Source organism: Chaetura pelagica, unplaced genomic scaffold, assembly GCF_000747805.2.
Source record: "Chaetura pelagica isolate M959 unplaced genomic scaffold, ChaPel_1.0 scaffold139, whole genome shotgun sequence".
NCBI classification, from domain to species: domain Eukaryota; kingdom Metazoa; phylum Chordata; class Aves; order Apodiformes; family Apodidae; genus Chaetura; species Chaetura pelagica.
In genome coordinates this window covers 1,668,453-1,685,213 of record NW_009970717.1, presented here as the reverse complement: position 1 = coordinate 1,685,213, position 16,761 = coordinate 1,668,453, and the positions used below count along the sequence as shown (strand labels likewise).

The following is a 16,761-nucleotide window of genomic DNA, read 5'->3' as shown; positions in this document are numbered from 1 at the left end:
TCTCCGGCCAGAGCTCGCGGAGCTCCCGCGGTTCCATGAGCGCCTACCCCGAGCTGCAGCTGCCCTCGCCCCGCTCCTCCGTGCTGGGGCCGGGTCTGCAGGAGGACGGCGCCGTGCCCGAGCTGGGGGATGTCTACCACAAGATCCATGCCCAGTCCCCGCCGCGGCACGACCAGCAGCACCTGGCCGCCCCTCCCGAGGCGGCGTCCCCGTACGCCTACAGCCCTACCAAAAGCTCCACTTCGGCTCCCAAATTCAAGCTCCCCTACCAGGTGACGCCGTGCCGGGAGAGCGGCCCCAGCCAGGCGGAGAGGCGGCTGGAGGCGCTGACGCTGGAGCTGGAGAAGGAGCTGGAGATGCACATGAAGAAGGAGTACTTCGGTGAGTGAGCAGCCGGGGTGGGGCACGGGCAGCTGCGGGGCTGGAGCGGGCAAGCGGCTGAAGGGCAGTGTCTGGGGCCTGGCCGGAGCTAGGTAGGTTTGGCTGCAGTTAGGGCGTGAGTGTGTGATGCCCAGGCTGCCCTTGACCAGGTATCTGTAGAAGCCCTCTGTCCCTGTACGTGCTGTCGAACTGGTCTAGCCAAGTAGTGCTTGGACCATATCTTGCTCCTGTCTCTCTCCCGCCTATTTCTTATGCGATTTGCCAGGGATTTGTGGTGCTTCCTCTTCCGTGTGCGGATGGGAAACTTCTCTGAGGTGCTCCAGAAGCTGTTTGTGCTGTGGGGGCTTACAGTGGCTCTCATTTACCTCCCTTTCTCATGGGTTGCTTCAGTAATAACCTACAGCATCTCTGAGGCTGTGGCTTTGGAGATGATGCTCTCAGGCCATCTGTGGTAATTTATAGACGATGAGCATGGCTGGTGGAGCAATTTTTAGTGCTTTGTTGATTAAAAACTTTGTGCTAATTCAGCATGCCTGTGGGAGCTCGGCATTATCTTTGCCTCGTGAGGCCTCGCAGGGTCTGCTGAGTACGTGAGGCTGGCAGGGGTCAGTGTCATCCCTGGGGTGGGAGAGGAGAGCCCTTAGTCCTTGCTGAGGCTAAATCAGCCTGCTGGTAATCTTCTGAATTTTTCTTGCTTCTTTGTAGAGCAAAAGTATCTTCCTGAAATGAGTGAACCTGTTTTGTAGTCACACGGGATTAAGCTTCCCTGTGTTTCTTACTTTGTACTGCGTGGAAAAGGCCAGAATGCCTTTGAAAGATGATCCTGGAGTGTGCAAATAGTTCCCTGTTTCTTCTGTGCTGGGGACTGCAGATGAGCTGGGCAACTGTGGAACCTGGGCAGCCTTCTGGAGCAGTTTGTCCTGTGTTTGAATGAGAGGTGAGGGCTCTTGTGTAGAGATGTAGAACTTGTGGCAGAGGAGGAAGAAAGAGTCCTAAGAAGATGAGGGGCTGTGGATGAGCCAGCCCCCATCCATAGCCTTTGAGGGGACAGGCCACAGGGGAGAGGCTTGGTGGTGGTGTATGATTTGTGTGATTCCTGACCAGCATGAGTGTTGCTGAGGATGGAGGCATGCATTACCTGGGTTGCTCATTTAAACATGAGGATTCAGACTGCTTTTGGTGCAGCATTAGTTTGCCCTGCATGGAAGGGAGGAGTTGCAGGTCTTGCAAGCATTTGTGAAATGCTTGTAGCAAGACAAACCTGGGCTGATCAGCAGGGGTAGGTGGGTGAGCAGTACCATCTCCTACAAGGAAAACCTGTCTGTGACCTGCAATAGCATAGTTTCTACAAGCTCTTGTGCCAAAACGAAGGAAGCTGGATACAGTGCTTACTGCCTTCCTCCTTCCCGTGTGTGGCTGATAAGAAAGTTGATGGCCTGCATCTTTTGCTGGGTCTGGCACCTGGTGTGGTACTCCTCACCAGCTAAGTGACTCCAGCTGAGAACAATAATGGTTTTCTTCTGAGTATGTGCTATAGCTGGATGGGGAGCTTGTTAACACATCTAGCTGGGAGAAAGGTTACCTTCAAAATTTCAATGATATGCATCAAGAGGTTGAGAAATAAGGTTTATTTGGAGTAACAAACAAGATAAAACTGTTGTGAGCCTCTGAGAGTGGCTTCCAGTGGCCAGGGAAGCTGGGTGTGTGATCAGAGACTCCAGGAGCAGCCCTGGAGAATCCATGTTGTGAGTGGGTTTTTCTTACAAGAATTTGCCAGTTGTGTCACTACTGCAGGTATGTTCTGAAGTGACATGTTGCAGCATGCCCCAAACCTTGGTGGATCCATCCCATGCAGGATCAGCAGCAAGCTTGTGCCTTTATGCGTAGACAGTGTACGTACCAGCTGCTCTGTAGGTATTTGTTGCAGCAGCATAAAGAAGTTGCTTCTGTGACTTGCACCCTGGAAGCAAATGAAACCCAGAAGACTGGGGTGCATTAAAAGAGAAAGTTGATTTGAGAGTTGTTGAGGTTTTGATAAATCCTGTTGCACTTGATCCCACATTGCCGGTTCTGATCACCCATGGAGGTGAATGCTGAGCTTCATCTGAGCAAGCTCAGGAGGGGCTGGCAGGAACAAGGACAGTGAGAACAGGATGGGGAGAAGTGTGCTATTTAGTTTGACTTATCTGAGGTAAGAGTCCTAAAAAGTGTTAACAAAGGGAAGCAAGGAGAAATGCGCCAATTTGTGTAGCAGCTCGCACATACTACAGCTGAAGTCTTCCCTTATGTGTTGGCACACTCCAAAGGCAGTTGCAGGGTGTTCTGTGATGCCCATGGAGAACAGAAGTGTTGAGTCAATTGTCTAATGAAGGCAGAGGGAACAGAGGAGATAGTTTGATACTCCTTAATTAAATGAGCTCAATTGTCTAGTGAGTAAATGCTTATATGAGGACAGTGGTAACTTTACTGTGCTGTTCCCTCCCCTCCCAAAATAATATTATTTTTTAATTGAGCAGTGTTTTATTTTGAAACAGGTTAAGTGACTAACCGGTTCTTTTTGGATGAGGAGCAACCCTACCCTGCCTTTCCTCTCTTCGTGGGTCAGTTTGTCTGAGTGTTTCCCAAACTAAACTGTGCTTATGCTGGCAATCCCTGGCTGCTCTTCCATACCTCACTGCTTTGCTTCAGGAGAAATCTGTAGTCTGAGGCAGATAAATACAGGATGGAGGACACGTGCAGGGTTTGAGCATTGGAAAGGCTCTGGAGGAGCCACAGAGTGTGCAACCTGGCGGGTCTAGGGGACTGAGAGCCATCTTTGCTTGTGCTAATGTGAATGTCTCTGACCAGTACTGTGCTGGGATCTTTGCTTTACTATCTCATCTTTTCCATCTTTCCCTTTCTTTTGATGAGCTTCAGTGCATCTGTAGGGAGGAGGAGAATGCCCTTCTGTGGTTGGTTTAATCTGACTGAGGATGACAGTGCCCCAGGAGGGATTCTCTGCATCTGCCCTAACTCCAGTCCATAGCTGTGAGGTAGCACCCTGCCACTTCCAAATGCTCCCACCAGCACGTTGTAGCCACATACACTCACTGACCTTACTGAAAATGAAGCCTGCAGAGAAGGAAGGAGAAAGGGAGGATTTTTGCAGTCTGGATTTGAGAGCTGCTCCAATTCATCTGTGTTGATGAGGTGACTGGAGCTGACCTAAGGGTGAGGGTGTAGACAGAGGGTCCAGACTCTGTGCCTTTGGTAGAGGTCTGCAGTTGGATGGGGTGTAAAAGCTAAGAGACTTCATTCCCATGTAGCTGCTTCCTCTGAGACCCCTGTCAAGGTACTGACAGTTAAGTAAACATGCTCAGTTCAGTGGCAGTTGCTGAGAAGTGAGATAATAAAAACTCACTTTCTTAACTGTTCTCAGCTGAGCATTCATATGTGATAAGGTGAATTGTCAAAGTTATGTTACAGTTTTGTTTAAATTGAATGTGTTTCCTGAGGTGTCAGCAGAACATTTGTTGGTTTTTGGAAAGTCATCAGCTCCCATGCCGTCTTGAATTTTATTTACTTTGCAGGATTCTTCAGTTTGATATCTAGGTGTTGAAAAAGGCAGTTTAAGGCAAAACTGGGATTGTGGCATGCCCATCCAAACCAAGCAGTCCTTGAGGGACTGACTGCAAACCTACACCTTGTCACCTACTAGGCGGGGAAATGTCACAGCATTGAACAGTCATGCTGATTTGGCTGTTGGTTTTTGACCAAGATCTCTCCATATGTCCTGTGACTCTGCTGGTGTGTTGTCAGAAATGGAAGGAGAGTTGATGGGGGGACACGGACAGCAATCATGCACTCCCAGCAGCCTAGCTGTGTTGCAGCCATTGCCCAACAAGGCCTGTCAGCTCATTTTGATCAGGGTGGTGGGATACAGTGCAAGAAGTGACTTAATTGTCTGACTGTCTTGAATAAATAGGAGGTGAAGGAGGCACTGTGAGACTAGGGAGGCAGAGAGAGTGTGGATTGTTTCCTCCCTGTGCAAAGTCTAGAGACAGACGAGCAAGTTTGCAATCTTTCTGGTGTCCTTTGACACCCCTGTGCAGTCCTCTTTGTGAAGGTGGTTTTTCTCATCACTACACACTGAGCATCTTCCCCACACTTTGCTGCCACCTCATCCCCTATATCTCTTGCAGAATACAGCAAGCTTGTACCTCATATAGAACTCCTCAGTGAGAAATGACTAGTCCCATCACAGCAAGGTGATGGTTTTCTTGTGTTCCACAGGTGCATTTGTCTGACTCTTCTCCACCCTGAGGGAAACAGCCCCTTTCTCAGTATCCTGTGAAATAACAAGCAAAGCAGGGGTTGGTTGATGTCTGAGTGAGGCACAAAGTCTGGATTATGTTAATAACTGTAGTCATTTGTCTAGCAAAACTCTGTTCTTACCCTAGAAAATATGCTTGACTTTTGAGAGCTCTTGGATGTTTCCAGAAAACCATCCAACAGTACTGGCACACATTTTTTTGGAGCACCACCAGGAAATGCTACTGATAACATCCTGTTGAAAAGCCTTTGGCTTGGTACGTAGGTTAAGGAATAGATCCCTAGACACATCCACACCCTTTCTGCCCTTTATGTACATAGTCATACATGCAAATCTGTTTCTTTGCATTGAGAAATCCTGCTGGCATTGCAGGATTGGCTTTTGAGCCCTACAGTGTGTTTGTGAGTTCAGAGTTGTATGTTCGTGTTTCTTTTGTGTGTTCAGACTGATGTGATAAAAGGATGTATATACAAGTGAGATCAAAATTAAGTCAGATAATGTTAAGTCTCTAGAAGCTCCATTGCTTAAAAATGTAATTTGAAAGTCTGAATGTAATTTAGATGAGCTTGCAGTTGGTGACTACAACACTTGATGCATTTGCTGAGGTGTTGCTTTTTGTTGTATGATTTCCTGAAGCTTTCTTGTTGAAATATTAGATCTTTCCTGTTTCCATCAAAATAGATGTAACAGTTGATATATCATACTGCTTTTGAAAATAAGCAAAGATTTATTGTCTGGGAATTACTTTAATTTCTCTTTTTCTGGATGTAGAAATCCATTTAGCTTTGTCCTTGAGAATTTGCAGTCAAGGCTGTCCTGTGAAGAAGGGTTTCTTTTCTACCAGATTGAGCAATAATAGGCAAACATCTAAATAGAAATAAACTTGAATGGTGTAGTCTCCTGAAGTGTTCAAACAGGTCATGTACTTCAGAGTTTGGTTTTACTAATCTCCCTATTACAGCTGGAAAATACGTTGCTGAAACTGATTTGAGTGGTCAGACTTTTTTTAGCTGAAATGCAAGAAAGCCCTCAAAAATGAGGTCAGAGAAGGGAGGTGTGTGTTCGCTAGCAAAGGTGCAAGAACAGCTGCAGTGTGAATTAGCAGCATCCTGCTGGCTCACGGCTGCCAGCAGACTGCCCTCCTGTCACTGATCCTATGCTGAAACCAGGGGCAGTGCAGACTGTGTGTGCATGAAGGGGAGAGTGAACAGTGTGCTTGTGTCTGAGTGCAGGAGAGGAGTGGGGAAGAGTGTGGATGAAGAGCTGATTGAGTCAAGAAAATAAGGGTAGACAGTGATGGGGGAAGCCTGGAGTTGGGGGTCCTCCAAAGGAAGGAAGGACTAGGAAAGTGGGGGGAGAGAACATGGAAAGAATTCAAGACAACAAATAAGATGTTAAGTGTTATAAGTTATAATAAGTGTTATAACAAAAGTCAGTAGAGCTGGAAAAAAGTCCTTTTTTGTCTGTGCTATGGAATGTCCTTTGAAGGATGTGGGAGTGGTCCCAGATGACTTATTGTAGTCCCTACTAGTCATGCACATACTTGTGAGTCTCTCTAAAGTTGGAAAGTGATAAACCATGAAATATGTAGTAACAGGAGGGGAGAGATGTGAAATATGTGTGTTTATATTTTAAGTACTAGGTGCATGTAATGTACAATTAACAGTAAATGGAAATGTGGCCACCAGAACTTGCACAGAAGCATGTTATGAGTGCGGACAATGGCTTTCTTACCTTCACTTTCAGGAAATTTGTATGAATTGGGGTTATTATGGTGAAGGCTTTTTGCTTGTGGTTTTCTTGTTTGTTTGTGCTTTTACTCTTGCATTCTTTCTGCATTGTTATAAAAGCACTGTGTGCAGAGGGGGATGGTGACTTCCAAAGAATCACCACGTGTTTTATAAGGGCTTCCATGGTTGAGGTTTCTGATGCAGAGGTTTGGGTGCGTAACACAGAGTTGGCATAGGCAGTGCTGTGGTATATTAACTGCTGGTTTGTTACCGTTTCCTGCCACCTTACAGCTTGGGAAGGGTACCTGTGTGTGTACCCCTGTGAATGTTGTACCTGGTTGATTTTCAGCCACTGGGTGATGGAGCACTGTGGGGAGGGAAGAGACAAACCTGTACCTCTAAAGTAGAGGAGATCGTTTACATGCAAAATGCCTGCAGAGAAGGAAGTTTCTTTTTGCCTGTTTCAAAGATTCTGTACCCTTGTGGAAAAGGATGCTGGTTTGCAGGGTTTGAGTGGAGCTCATGGTTGCAGTTCTCTTTGGTTTGGAGTGGCTGTGCCCCTGGTGATTGCAGTGCCATGGTGTGAAATGCTGAGCAATTAATTATATCTGCTTGTTTTTTAGGGCCTTGTTACAAATTCCAAGCCAGGTCTGTATTGCATTCCTGAAGTAGGAGGTTCTTAAATTCCCAGAAGTAACATCAAACTTTTAAGGGTATCAGGGAGAGACCCTAAGCAAGACTTAAAGTAAAAAACTGTTCCTCTAGAAGAGTTTAACTTGCATTGGCAGCTGTTAATGTAGCTTCTGTGCCTGATCTGCCACAAAGATTTACGTGGGTGAATGTCCCAGTTAAATCATGCACTGGAAGTTTGTACATGGTAGTGTATGAATTGGGAGTAAATAGTTGAATGTATCTTGTGGCTGCTGTATTTTGCAGACTAAAATGTGACCTGGTTGTGAAGGAGCAGGTAACTGTCAAAGTAGTGGTAGTTACGTGATTGAGGTTGATGCTTCTTAGTGGAAAATTTCCATTAAGTTTTATAATTTCTACTTTTAAAATGTGTGAATGATACAACTTCATGTGCTCCCATTCTGTGGCTGGAGAAACTAGGTGTCTTTTAGAGTATAATGTGGTGTTTGATTTTTACGCCCGTTCTGAACAAACTGCCTTTTCTCTCACAGGGCTGGGAATGTGCAATATAAAGCAAAACTCATACAGTAAAAAGGAATAAATGCAGGAATGTGCATGGTGTCTGTTTTATTATGAGATTAAAAAGGCTCATTTTGGAGGGCTGCGTTCAACTGCCTGAAAAGTTCAAGTCCTGACAGGACGGAGGTACCTGAGGCTGTGATGTGGCATTGCTTGGAGATGCTCCAGGGGCGTGACGGCTCCTGAGGCTGGCAGCAGGATTCCTGTTGGCTTATTTGGGAGCAGGACCAGCCTTCAGCTCTTAAAAAAATTAGCAGATGTGCTAAAGATTAACCAATAAATGTCAGTGTTTGGCTGGATTTTACTGCTATTTCTCATTGTGTCTGTATGGATGTTGTCTCTGGAAGTGGATTTTGTCCCTTTTTTTTACCTTGGAGCCGATATTTCTGTTGTGGGGTATATGTTACCTATTTCTTGTAACCTCAGAGTTTTGTTTTAACTCCCTGTCAGTGTTAGCCTTGTTTGTTACTGTACCATGAGACAGCGGAACACAAGGAAACAGCCAAGCAAGTCATATATGTCTTCCAGCTGGAGTAGTTCACATTGTCTGAAACTTCATTCCGTGTTTTTTGGAGCAGTTTTACTAACGTTAATGTCACATTTTTGTGTTCCAGCAAACTTTTAAGAAAAGGCCTATGACTCATTAAGGAAAAAACCCCAGCATCCCAGAGCACAAACATTCATTTAGTGCTCAGCTAAGAGCTACTGTGCATATAAAACATGTAAGAGCTTACACAGGGGGGTTCAGCTGGGGGTAAGGATTTATTGATAGTGATGCCTATTTCCAAATTTGAGATGCTGGAAAAATTCCTCTCGGCAGGTTTTGCATGAAAACCTGTAGGCAGTTTAGTTTAGAACTCTGTGTTCCCGTGTTGCTGGGGTTGTGCATGTGAGCTGACAAGTGCAGCCCAGCTGTTGTCTCTCTGAGTGTGAGAGCCCTGCACTGTAAGCCCTGACCCTCTCTGTTGTTGAGAGAATAGGACAACAGTGGTAGCTACTGCATGACTTGGAAGAAAGGATGTATTGGACTGATGTGGTTGGTGCTGGCTGGCCTGGGGTCTGATGATGGCTGCTGTGCTACAGGCATGATTAGAATTTACCCCATGATGAGTTTTTGGTAGCCAAGGTACCAAACAGAGAATTGAGTTCCTCAAAGTGTCAGGGATGAGAAGTCAGATGACTTCGAAGAGGGATGTGATCAGGTTGAAATAACAACCCAAATACTAAAGGCTGGATTTGGGGGAGATGCTTAATACTAAGGTCTTCAATTTCAGGCAGCAGCACTGAAATGCATGTAGCTCACAGTGAGGGTTGATGAGGATGTTTGTGAATATTAGGAGAAGAGCAGAGAAGGCAATGTGCAAATGTAAAGAGTATTAATACCACGTATTGTCATGAAATAGGCAGGTAGTGGATCAAATTGACAATTAAGAGGCATTTAGTAGATTCCAAAAGGTCAAACCTAGTTATATACCACTTTTTTTTCTATAAGAATTTGGCTGAAAAGGGCTTATTTCAGTTCAGAATGTGTTTACAGTTTTTTGTTAAAAGTAGATGGCTATTGTGGAAGAACTGCTGGGGACTCTCAGATGTTTTCCTGGCCGTGCCAACGTTTATTTTAATTCGCAAGTTTTTTCACTTGCGACACCACTGAACTTCTGGAAAGTGAAAACAAGATGTTTTCTCCCTTTTAATGTGGCCAATTGAAAAAATTAGAAAATTTCAAAGTTAAAATAAAAGGAACAAAAAGCCATTCCTAAATGCAGTTTGACAATTGTGCATATTTAGATGCTTCAGCTCACTTGGATCCTATTTCTTTTGGTCTGTGGAGACTCTGGCCTCTCCCAGGCATGGGAAATACCCTTTTGTTTTGGCGGTCATTGCACAAACCCTTCTTGTCTGTGACAAGCTTGTCCCCAAGTGTATGCAGTGCAGCAAACTGGGATGCCATGAGTAAAGCTCCTGGGTGGAAGTTGGGTTGTTCTACTGCACTTTCTCCTTTCTGTTCCTTCTGTGCCGGCAGTCCTAGCCCGTGGGGTTTCAGGGAGCACTGGGTGAGGCCAGTCCGAAATGCTTGTGCCTGAGTAGGTTGCTGTGGTGCATTGTTGAACTTGAGACACAGGGCCAAGCAACTGTTTATGGATATCCCAAATTTAAATGCGAGTAATTTGAGGTTTGTTTTTGTGTGTCGGCTTTGCAATGTGCAAAACTGCAGCATGCATGTAGGGTGTAGTTGATGAGAAACTTATTAGAAAGGAATTTCTAATAAGGTGGGGAGAGTATGACTCTCTTACTTTGATAAAATCAAGTGCTAACCTGACTGAATTAGGACAGCTGAGGTCTCTGCTGCTGTGGCTTGATTCTGTTTTCCTGGACTCAGATAATGATAGTGCCTTCAGTAGCATTAGAGTAGGATCTTGTGTTCTTTGTTCCTGGTGTGGAATTTCTACTCAGCCCATTTGTTTAGGCCAGATATTGACTGAATTATTAGCAAATAATCACTGGGGGGAATGGTTTTGAGCAAGGGGATAGTGAATAGGCTTTGCCACTTATCCATGGTTTGTTCTGCTCAAAGCAGCTTGCTAACCTAGTTCTGCTGTCCTGCCTGTTCTTGTCATCAACATGAAATGCAGCAGGATTAGACTTACGGTCTCTGTGGACTGTCTCACCTGTCACTCTTCTTTCTATCTCCCCACAACTAAGTTAGTTCAAAGAGAATGTTGGTTTTTATTTTGTGGGCTTGTTTTTTTTTTTTAAATTAAAAAGAAGAAGCAAAAGATACTAGGAGTTAGCATAGGCTGAGACAAAACAGCTGTTTATACAAGGTGGTGGAAGGAGTTGTATTGGTAAAGTGTTGGATCTCTGTGTTTCTTTCTGTTGTGACAGTTGCCATGCTGTTGACCTTGAGCATTCCAATTCTCAGGTGTAGATGGGGAAAACAGGTAATTCCTCAGGGGACAAGGCAGAAGTTTTGATGAATGGCTAATAACTGTTGCAGCTATTTTGTTTTGCCAAGCAGTTATGTGAAAATTCTCTGCAGTTGGTGGGTTGCCCATTTTTAATCAAAGCCATGTTTCCCAGATCTAAACACTCAATACAAAACAGAGCTGCACAACAATCAAGTGTGTTAGTCCAGGTTTTGAGCTGGTTTGAGAAATAAGCATGTAAGTTTCTGAAGTGTAGGTCAGTAGCTCATCTTAGAAAGTGTCTTGGCTTGTTGTACCTGGTCCTGGCTAGAGCAGGGCTGAGCCTCTGTGGTGCAGCCCTGTACAGTTGCAGTGGTTCACAGCAAGCTGTACTCTTGCTGCAGTGGAAAACTCCTACAGCTCAGGTGCACAGCTTAGTGAATTAACTCAGAAAAAACATGAAGGTGTTTCAAAATAAAATCCATACAAGGTATGGATACTAAGTAACTAATTTAGAAAATTGAACATTTCTCTGGTAAATCAAAACCTCCCATATTCGTGACAGTCCTCTTGAGGTCACAGGGGCATGTTTGACTTGTTTCTGACAGCTTGGAGTCTAGTTGTTTTTATAACACCACAGAGATCAGGGAGTAAACAAATTCACATCTGTGTTTTACCCTTGCTGTGTTCTTCTGCCTGGCCTGCCTTACTGCCTCTGTACCTCCCAGAATATATCCACTGTGGAGCTGCTGGGTTGGCTGCTCTGCGCTTTGGCTGTAAAAGTGATGTGTGGTTTGCTTAGGAACTTGGTATCTTGACAGATAGACACCAATTTCCTGCAAATTATTATATAAGTAACAAAAAGCAGGTGGAGTAAATGGTGTGAAAGAGAGCTATAATGCTCTGTTAAGTCCTGCTGACCTTGTTCAGTTTGTAGGAAGCCATTTAACTGTGCTCCATTCCCAGGGTGTTCCACTTGCTTGCAGGAGATGGTTTTATGGAAGATGCATATGAATCGTAGGAAAACTCCTTGTTGCAGAAACTGGGATCGCACTCTCTTGGGCCTATGAGAATAGATGCAGAGACAGAACCAGACTTTTCTGTGTGTGATTTCAGTGGAGTAATGTGGAGTTTCTATGTGATTCTGTGATTCTACATCCTCTGCTTTTCCCCTTCTTGTTATCTTCTGCCCAGAACAGAAGTCACTTGAAGGTATCAAGATCTAAACCTGAAGAGGATGTAGGGAGCACAGGAATGTGGATGATGGGTTTTACACCCATTGTCTCTGATCTGCAGGTGGTTATAGAGAACACTCATGCTATGTCCATTGTGGATGAAGTGCTGTGAGCTGTGGTTACTGTTGCCACTTTTTTCCTTTGCTTAATTTTTTTTCAGCAACATAATTGATCCTGCTTACTGATACTTAGTGTGTTTTCCCTGAAATTTTGATGGCCATCAGCTGTTGTCTCATGTTTTTACAAACACTTAGAAAAATTACAGTTTTTACAAACAATTGCCCTTTTGCTTGGCCTGGAAGGAGTATCTGCTAGTTTCATTTCTGTATGTTAGTTTTGAGAGAGACATTCCTGTGCAAGATTGGCAAGAGTGGCTGTGCCAAGAGGTTTTGCCTAGTCTTGGAGAGTGGTATAGGGCTTTCTTGCAGCTGCACAAGTAACACCTGCAAAGCAGATCACTGCCCAGTTCAGACTGACAAAAAAAAATATAATAAATCCATGGCAGGTTTGGGCTTGGAGCTTTGAACACAGGACAGGCACAAGGCAAGGGTTGCCCCATGCGTTTTTTTCTGGCAGATTGGAGGCATGGCAATCCACTTGCCATATTCCACATTGCCCTAGGGCTTCAGAGGCAAGCTTCTGCCCTCGTGCTGTGGAGTGAAGGACTCAGAGTGCCACACTCTTTTAAAGAACAAAATAAAAAAATCTTCCTGACCTATTCAGAAAGGGGGAAGAGGGAAGGAGTAGCTTGGGTAGTAGCCTTGCATGCTGTGTAAGAGCAAGCTGATGTTACTCTTTTGGGAAAAGGATTTTTCAGCCCCTGTTCCACACCTGGGAAGAATTCAGGCGGGTGAAGAACCAGCCCAGAAAGAGATGATCCCCAGAGGCTGATTTGCATTTATTCACAACAAAAATACTTTGAAGATGCTCCAAGTGCAGACTTGCACATCAGCTTTCTGGTGTGCCAGGTGTGTGAAGCTCTGCCTTTCCCTCCTGCTGCCTCTGCTTCCCACTTTGCAGGGCCTTAGGATCCCCATGGGGCTCCTGGCAGTGATGCCTGGAAGGAGTGGGGAGCAGCTCAGGCCCATCTGGCTGCAGCGGTAGCCTGGCTCTGGCGGGGCACCCCATCTCATTTGTGTCCATCTAATTTATTTCTGTAGCTCATGAAAGAAAACAAAACAAAACATGCTATTTCCCAAGCTTAGGGCCAAATCTTGGACTCCTTTGTGAGCAGAACTTCCTCTGAAATTACTGAATGTTTTGCTTGGTTAAAGACTAGCAAATTGGGAAGCCTAGTGTTAGATTATTGCAAGGTCAGAGAAAGGGTGCATTGCATGGTTTGGGGGGGAGGAGCACTTTCGTGTTTCTGACAAAGTACTCCAGGAATAGTAAGGCTTAGAGCTTTCTGATTTCCAAGTAGGTTGGACCACACAGCATGCCAGCAGGGGGAATTTTGCAGGTGGGATGACAAGCTGAGGAGTTCCTGAAGGCCACTGCCTGGGCTCTAGCAGAACAAGGGACTCATGTACCTGACTTCCCTGTTCACCAGCAGTGCTGTATGTCATGCCTGGGGGTTTCCAGCATGGACATGAACCCACTCATGGGAACTAGAGGTCAGTGGCAGCAGCAGTAGTGGGGCAAGGGTAGGCTGTTGCTGAGACCACAGACTATTCACAAATGTTAGCTGGATCTGAAGCCACAGATGTCAGGATAACAAGTGATAGAAGAATTTTTCCATTTTCCCCTTTTGTATCCAAGTGTTTCTTCCTCTGACTCTTCCAGCGCTCAAGGTGGGGTGAGAATGATCCCAATAGTCAGGGTTCTTTTTTTCTGGTATTTTGCAGGGGCTTGGCCCTGCCTTAACTTCTGTCCCTTCTTATCTTGCAAGTGCAAGGGCTGTGCAGGCTTGTGGAAGGACCATGGCTTCTGCAAGGAGGTAGCTGCTCTGGTCCCTCAAGGTTACTAGGAATTTTGCTGTGATATTTAAAAAGCAGAGAAGAGGCATGAAGGGGTAAGGGGAATGGCTTTTCAGAGTGTGAGTCACTCTGGGAATGTAACCGGATGGCTCACCAGCATGTGCACTTGGGGTACTTTCAAATTCATGTTCCTAACCAATGTATAAAAATGCAAGAGAAAGCTGTGCTTTTGCCACCCCACTTCCCATTTTCTAGGCTTTTGCTGTATCAGTGCATTGCTCTTTGGTCCAGAACTGCCAGAATCAGGGCTGAGCTGAGAGTGGCTGTAAAACCATTTTGGGTTTGTTTGGTTTTGTGTTTTTTTTGAACACAGAACCAAATCATAGGGGCACTGTAGGGGAATGCTAGGTTGTAAGTTTTATTTTGCCTATATATGTTTTTTATTTGACTTGGCCTGTCACCAAACTTGCAGTGAGATTGATGGGAGTCTTCCCTTCTCAAAGGACAAGAACTACACACCCAGGTGGCAGTCATTTGTAAAAACATCTCTCTAAACAGTAGACATCCCTGTTTTGAAGAATCTGGGACTTAAGTGTGCTGCTGATGCAGGCTCAGTTTTGCACACACTTCCACCTGTGACACTGTTGTTCTGAAAAGGCTAGTTACCAGCCAGAAATAGTATTGAAATAAGTGTGTGAACAGATTGTTGTTTGAATTTTTTTGACTTGGCAGCTTGCAGTTTCTCACTGAGCAGTTGACTTAAGGGAACAGAATAAGTGTTGTTTTGGGGTCTAAAGCAGAGTAAGACTGACTCCAAGGTCAAATGTGACCATTTCATAACAAATAGTTGCATGTTTGTTTTTATCCTGCAGCTCAGGGCTAGGACACTAAGTTTTAAGCCTAGGGGAAGAAAAAAGGTGATATAAGCTTCTGTACAGCTTGAAGTATACATATGAACTGAGAACAGTCCACGTGCTTGATCCTAAATAGGAATAAATACATTTCAAGTTTTCTTCTCCCAAAGAGCTCTGGGATCGAGTCATTGAGAAGTAGTAACAAGTAGTGCACTGGGCAGTATTATAGAGGGAAAGAAGTTGGAGGCTGGGGGACATCCAGTATTTCAGGTCTGAGCCAAAGGTCCTGCTGTCAGCAGATGCTTAGATACTACTTCAGCAGGTAAAAGACTGAAATACCTGCCAGGATTTAAACCTAGTACTGAAGGGGAACACCGCTTTTTTTTTTTTGCCTTTTTTTTCCCCTAGGCATAATGTAAGTTGACTGACTAACTCTTACATGGTAACACACATCTTTACAGTGTGTGTTACCTATTAGTTCAAGGAAAGGTAGGAAAAAGGATGAATGTTTGTCCTGTGTTTCCCCTACCAGAGACTTGCACAAGCTATTCCTCTCAGCCTGAGTCACTGACACCACTGCAAGATAAAAGCTGTCATTCCGATCAGGTGAAGGGCAATGGGCAGCAACCATTTGTAGTGATGGCTTAGTTTTTCTTGCTTTGTTTGAAGAAACATTCTGGCTATGATGGAAGACGGCCAGAGGAGACTTTATGTGACCAGTACTAGATTGAAACTGAATCTGTTTTAATTGAGAATAAACAATTATTCTTTCCATAAATTGGACAAATAACCACTCTCTAGAAATTATGAAATCCTTCATTTCTCAAAGGCACCAGTGGGAGAGGCAGAGGATGTATAGTCACCAACTCTGTACATCACTTTTAACCTTGCAGAGACAGCACAGTTGAGAGATTCTTTGCAGATTTAGTAAAAGCTACATTCTCATAGGTATAATTACAGAATAGGCTAGATTGATCTAGAAACAAAGGCTCTAGTAATTTTTTAAAGGGCAAAAAACCCTCAACCAACAAATACACTAATTCTTTTAGCTAGTTTTCAAAAGAAGTTTTGTGAGAGCTGCTGTTTGTTAGTTGTTGTTTTTTTTAAATGAACCTTCACAAATGTTATTTCTTAGTGGATACAGTGAAAGGAGAAATTCCAAAAGGGCTTTGCTGCAATTAAAGGAACTGTTGCATTAGGTTAGTGATTTAGTGCATGAGAAGCAAAATCCCAACTCAGTGGTTTACACACTGATCCTGAGTGTTCTGATTAAAGGTCACACTAAGAAATATGTTTATTTGGAAGTCTAAAGAGAATCCACTGGGGAGTTAGATTTCTAAGTAGGAGTGAAATGTGTAAATATTCACTGGTAAGTCTTTACTTGTCCCTGTCATTTTATTGTGAATTTAGTTAGATAAATCTTTAACTGAAAACAGAAGTTGAGTCTCTACTAGTACCTGCAATAGGGAAGAGTATTCCTGTAGACTGTCCTGACAGGATATTGCATATTTAAATTCTGTACCTTGCTGACTAAAAGGTGTTATAAAGTTGCTAGGAAGAAGAGAAAAGGGATCTGGTTGATTTTTCAAGGATTGCTGCCTCCAAGCTTGAGAATGGTCCATCCTGACCATTCATGCAGCAACTTGAACAAGAATGACAGGAGGCCTGCATGGATGAGCAGGGAGCTCCCAAGAAACAAGTGGAAATAGGGGCAGGTGGCCTGAGTGCAACATAAAAGCACTCCCTGAGCACACGCAGTTGGGTCTGGAGAGCTAAGGCTTGCCTGGAGCTGAATCTGGTGAAAGATTCAAAGATCAAGAAGCGCTTCTACAGATGTATGAGGATAAGGAAGACTAAGGAAAATGGGTAGGGGTACTGGGGTGGCATTCTGTGATGAAAAGCTTGGTGAATAAGGAGAGAGCAGGGGATGTTGTTGATCTCAGCTTTAGCAAAGCTTTTGATATTGTCTCCCATAACATCTTTCTAGGCAAACTGGAGAAGTACAGGCTAGATAAGTGAACTGTGAGATGGACTGAAAACTAGTTGAGCTGCTGGGCTTAGAGTTGTGACTAGCAGGATGAAGTCAAGTTGGAAGCCAGTCAGTAGTGGTGCCCCATAAAAGTCAATACTGGGGTCAGTACTGTTTAACAAGTTAGCAGATCATACTACACTGGGATGAGTGGTTGATAGACTAGTTGTATGTATTCTCATTCAGCAG

The 16,761-nt window shown here is 44.4% G+C and overlaps 1 protein-coding gene across 1 annotated transcript in view; it reads left to right on the top strand.

The window, feature by feature from the left end:
* WTIP (Wilms tumor 1 interacting protein) overlaps nt 1-16,761 on the top strand; it is an 82,833-nt gene that overhangs the window by 6,454 nt on the left and 59,618 nt on the right. Inside the window, exon 2 of the mRNA XM_010006230.1 lies at nt 12-381. Within this exon, the coding sequence (XP_010004532.1) occupies nt 12-381 (370 nt within the window). The remainder of the gene's footprint in view (nt 1-11; nt 382-16,761) is intronic.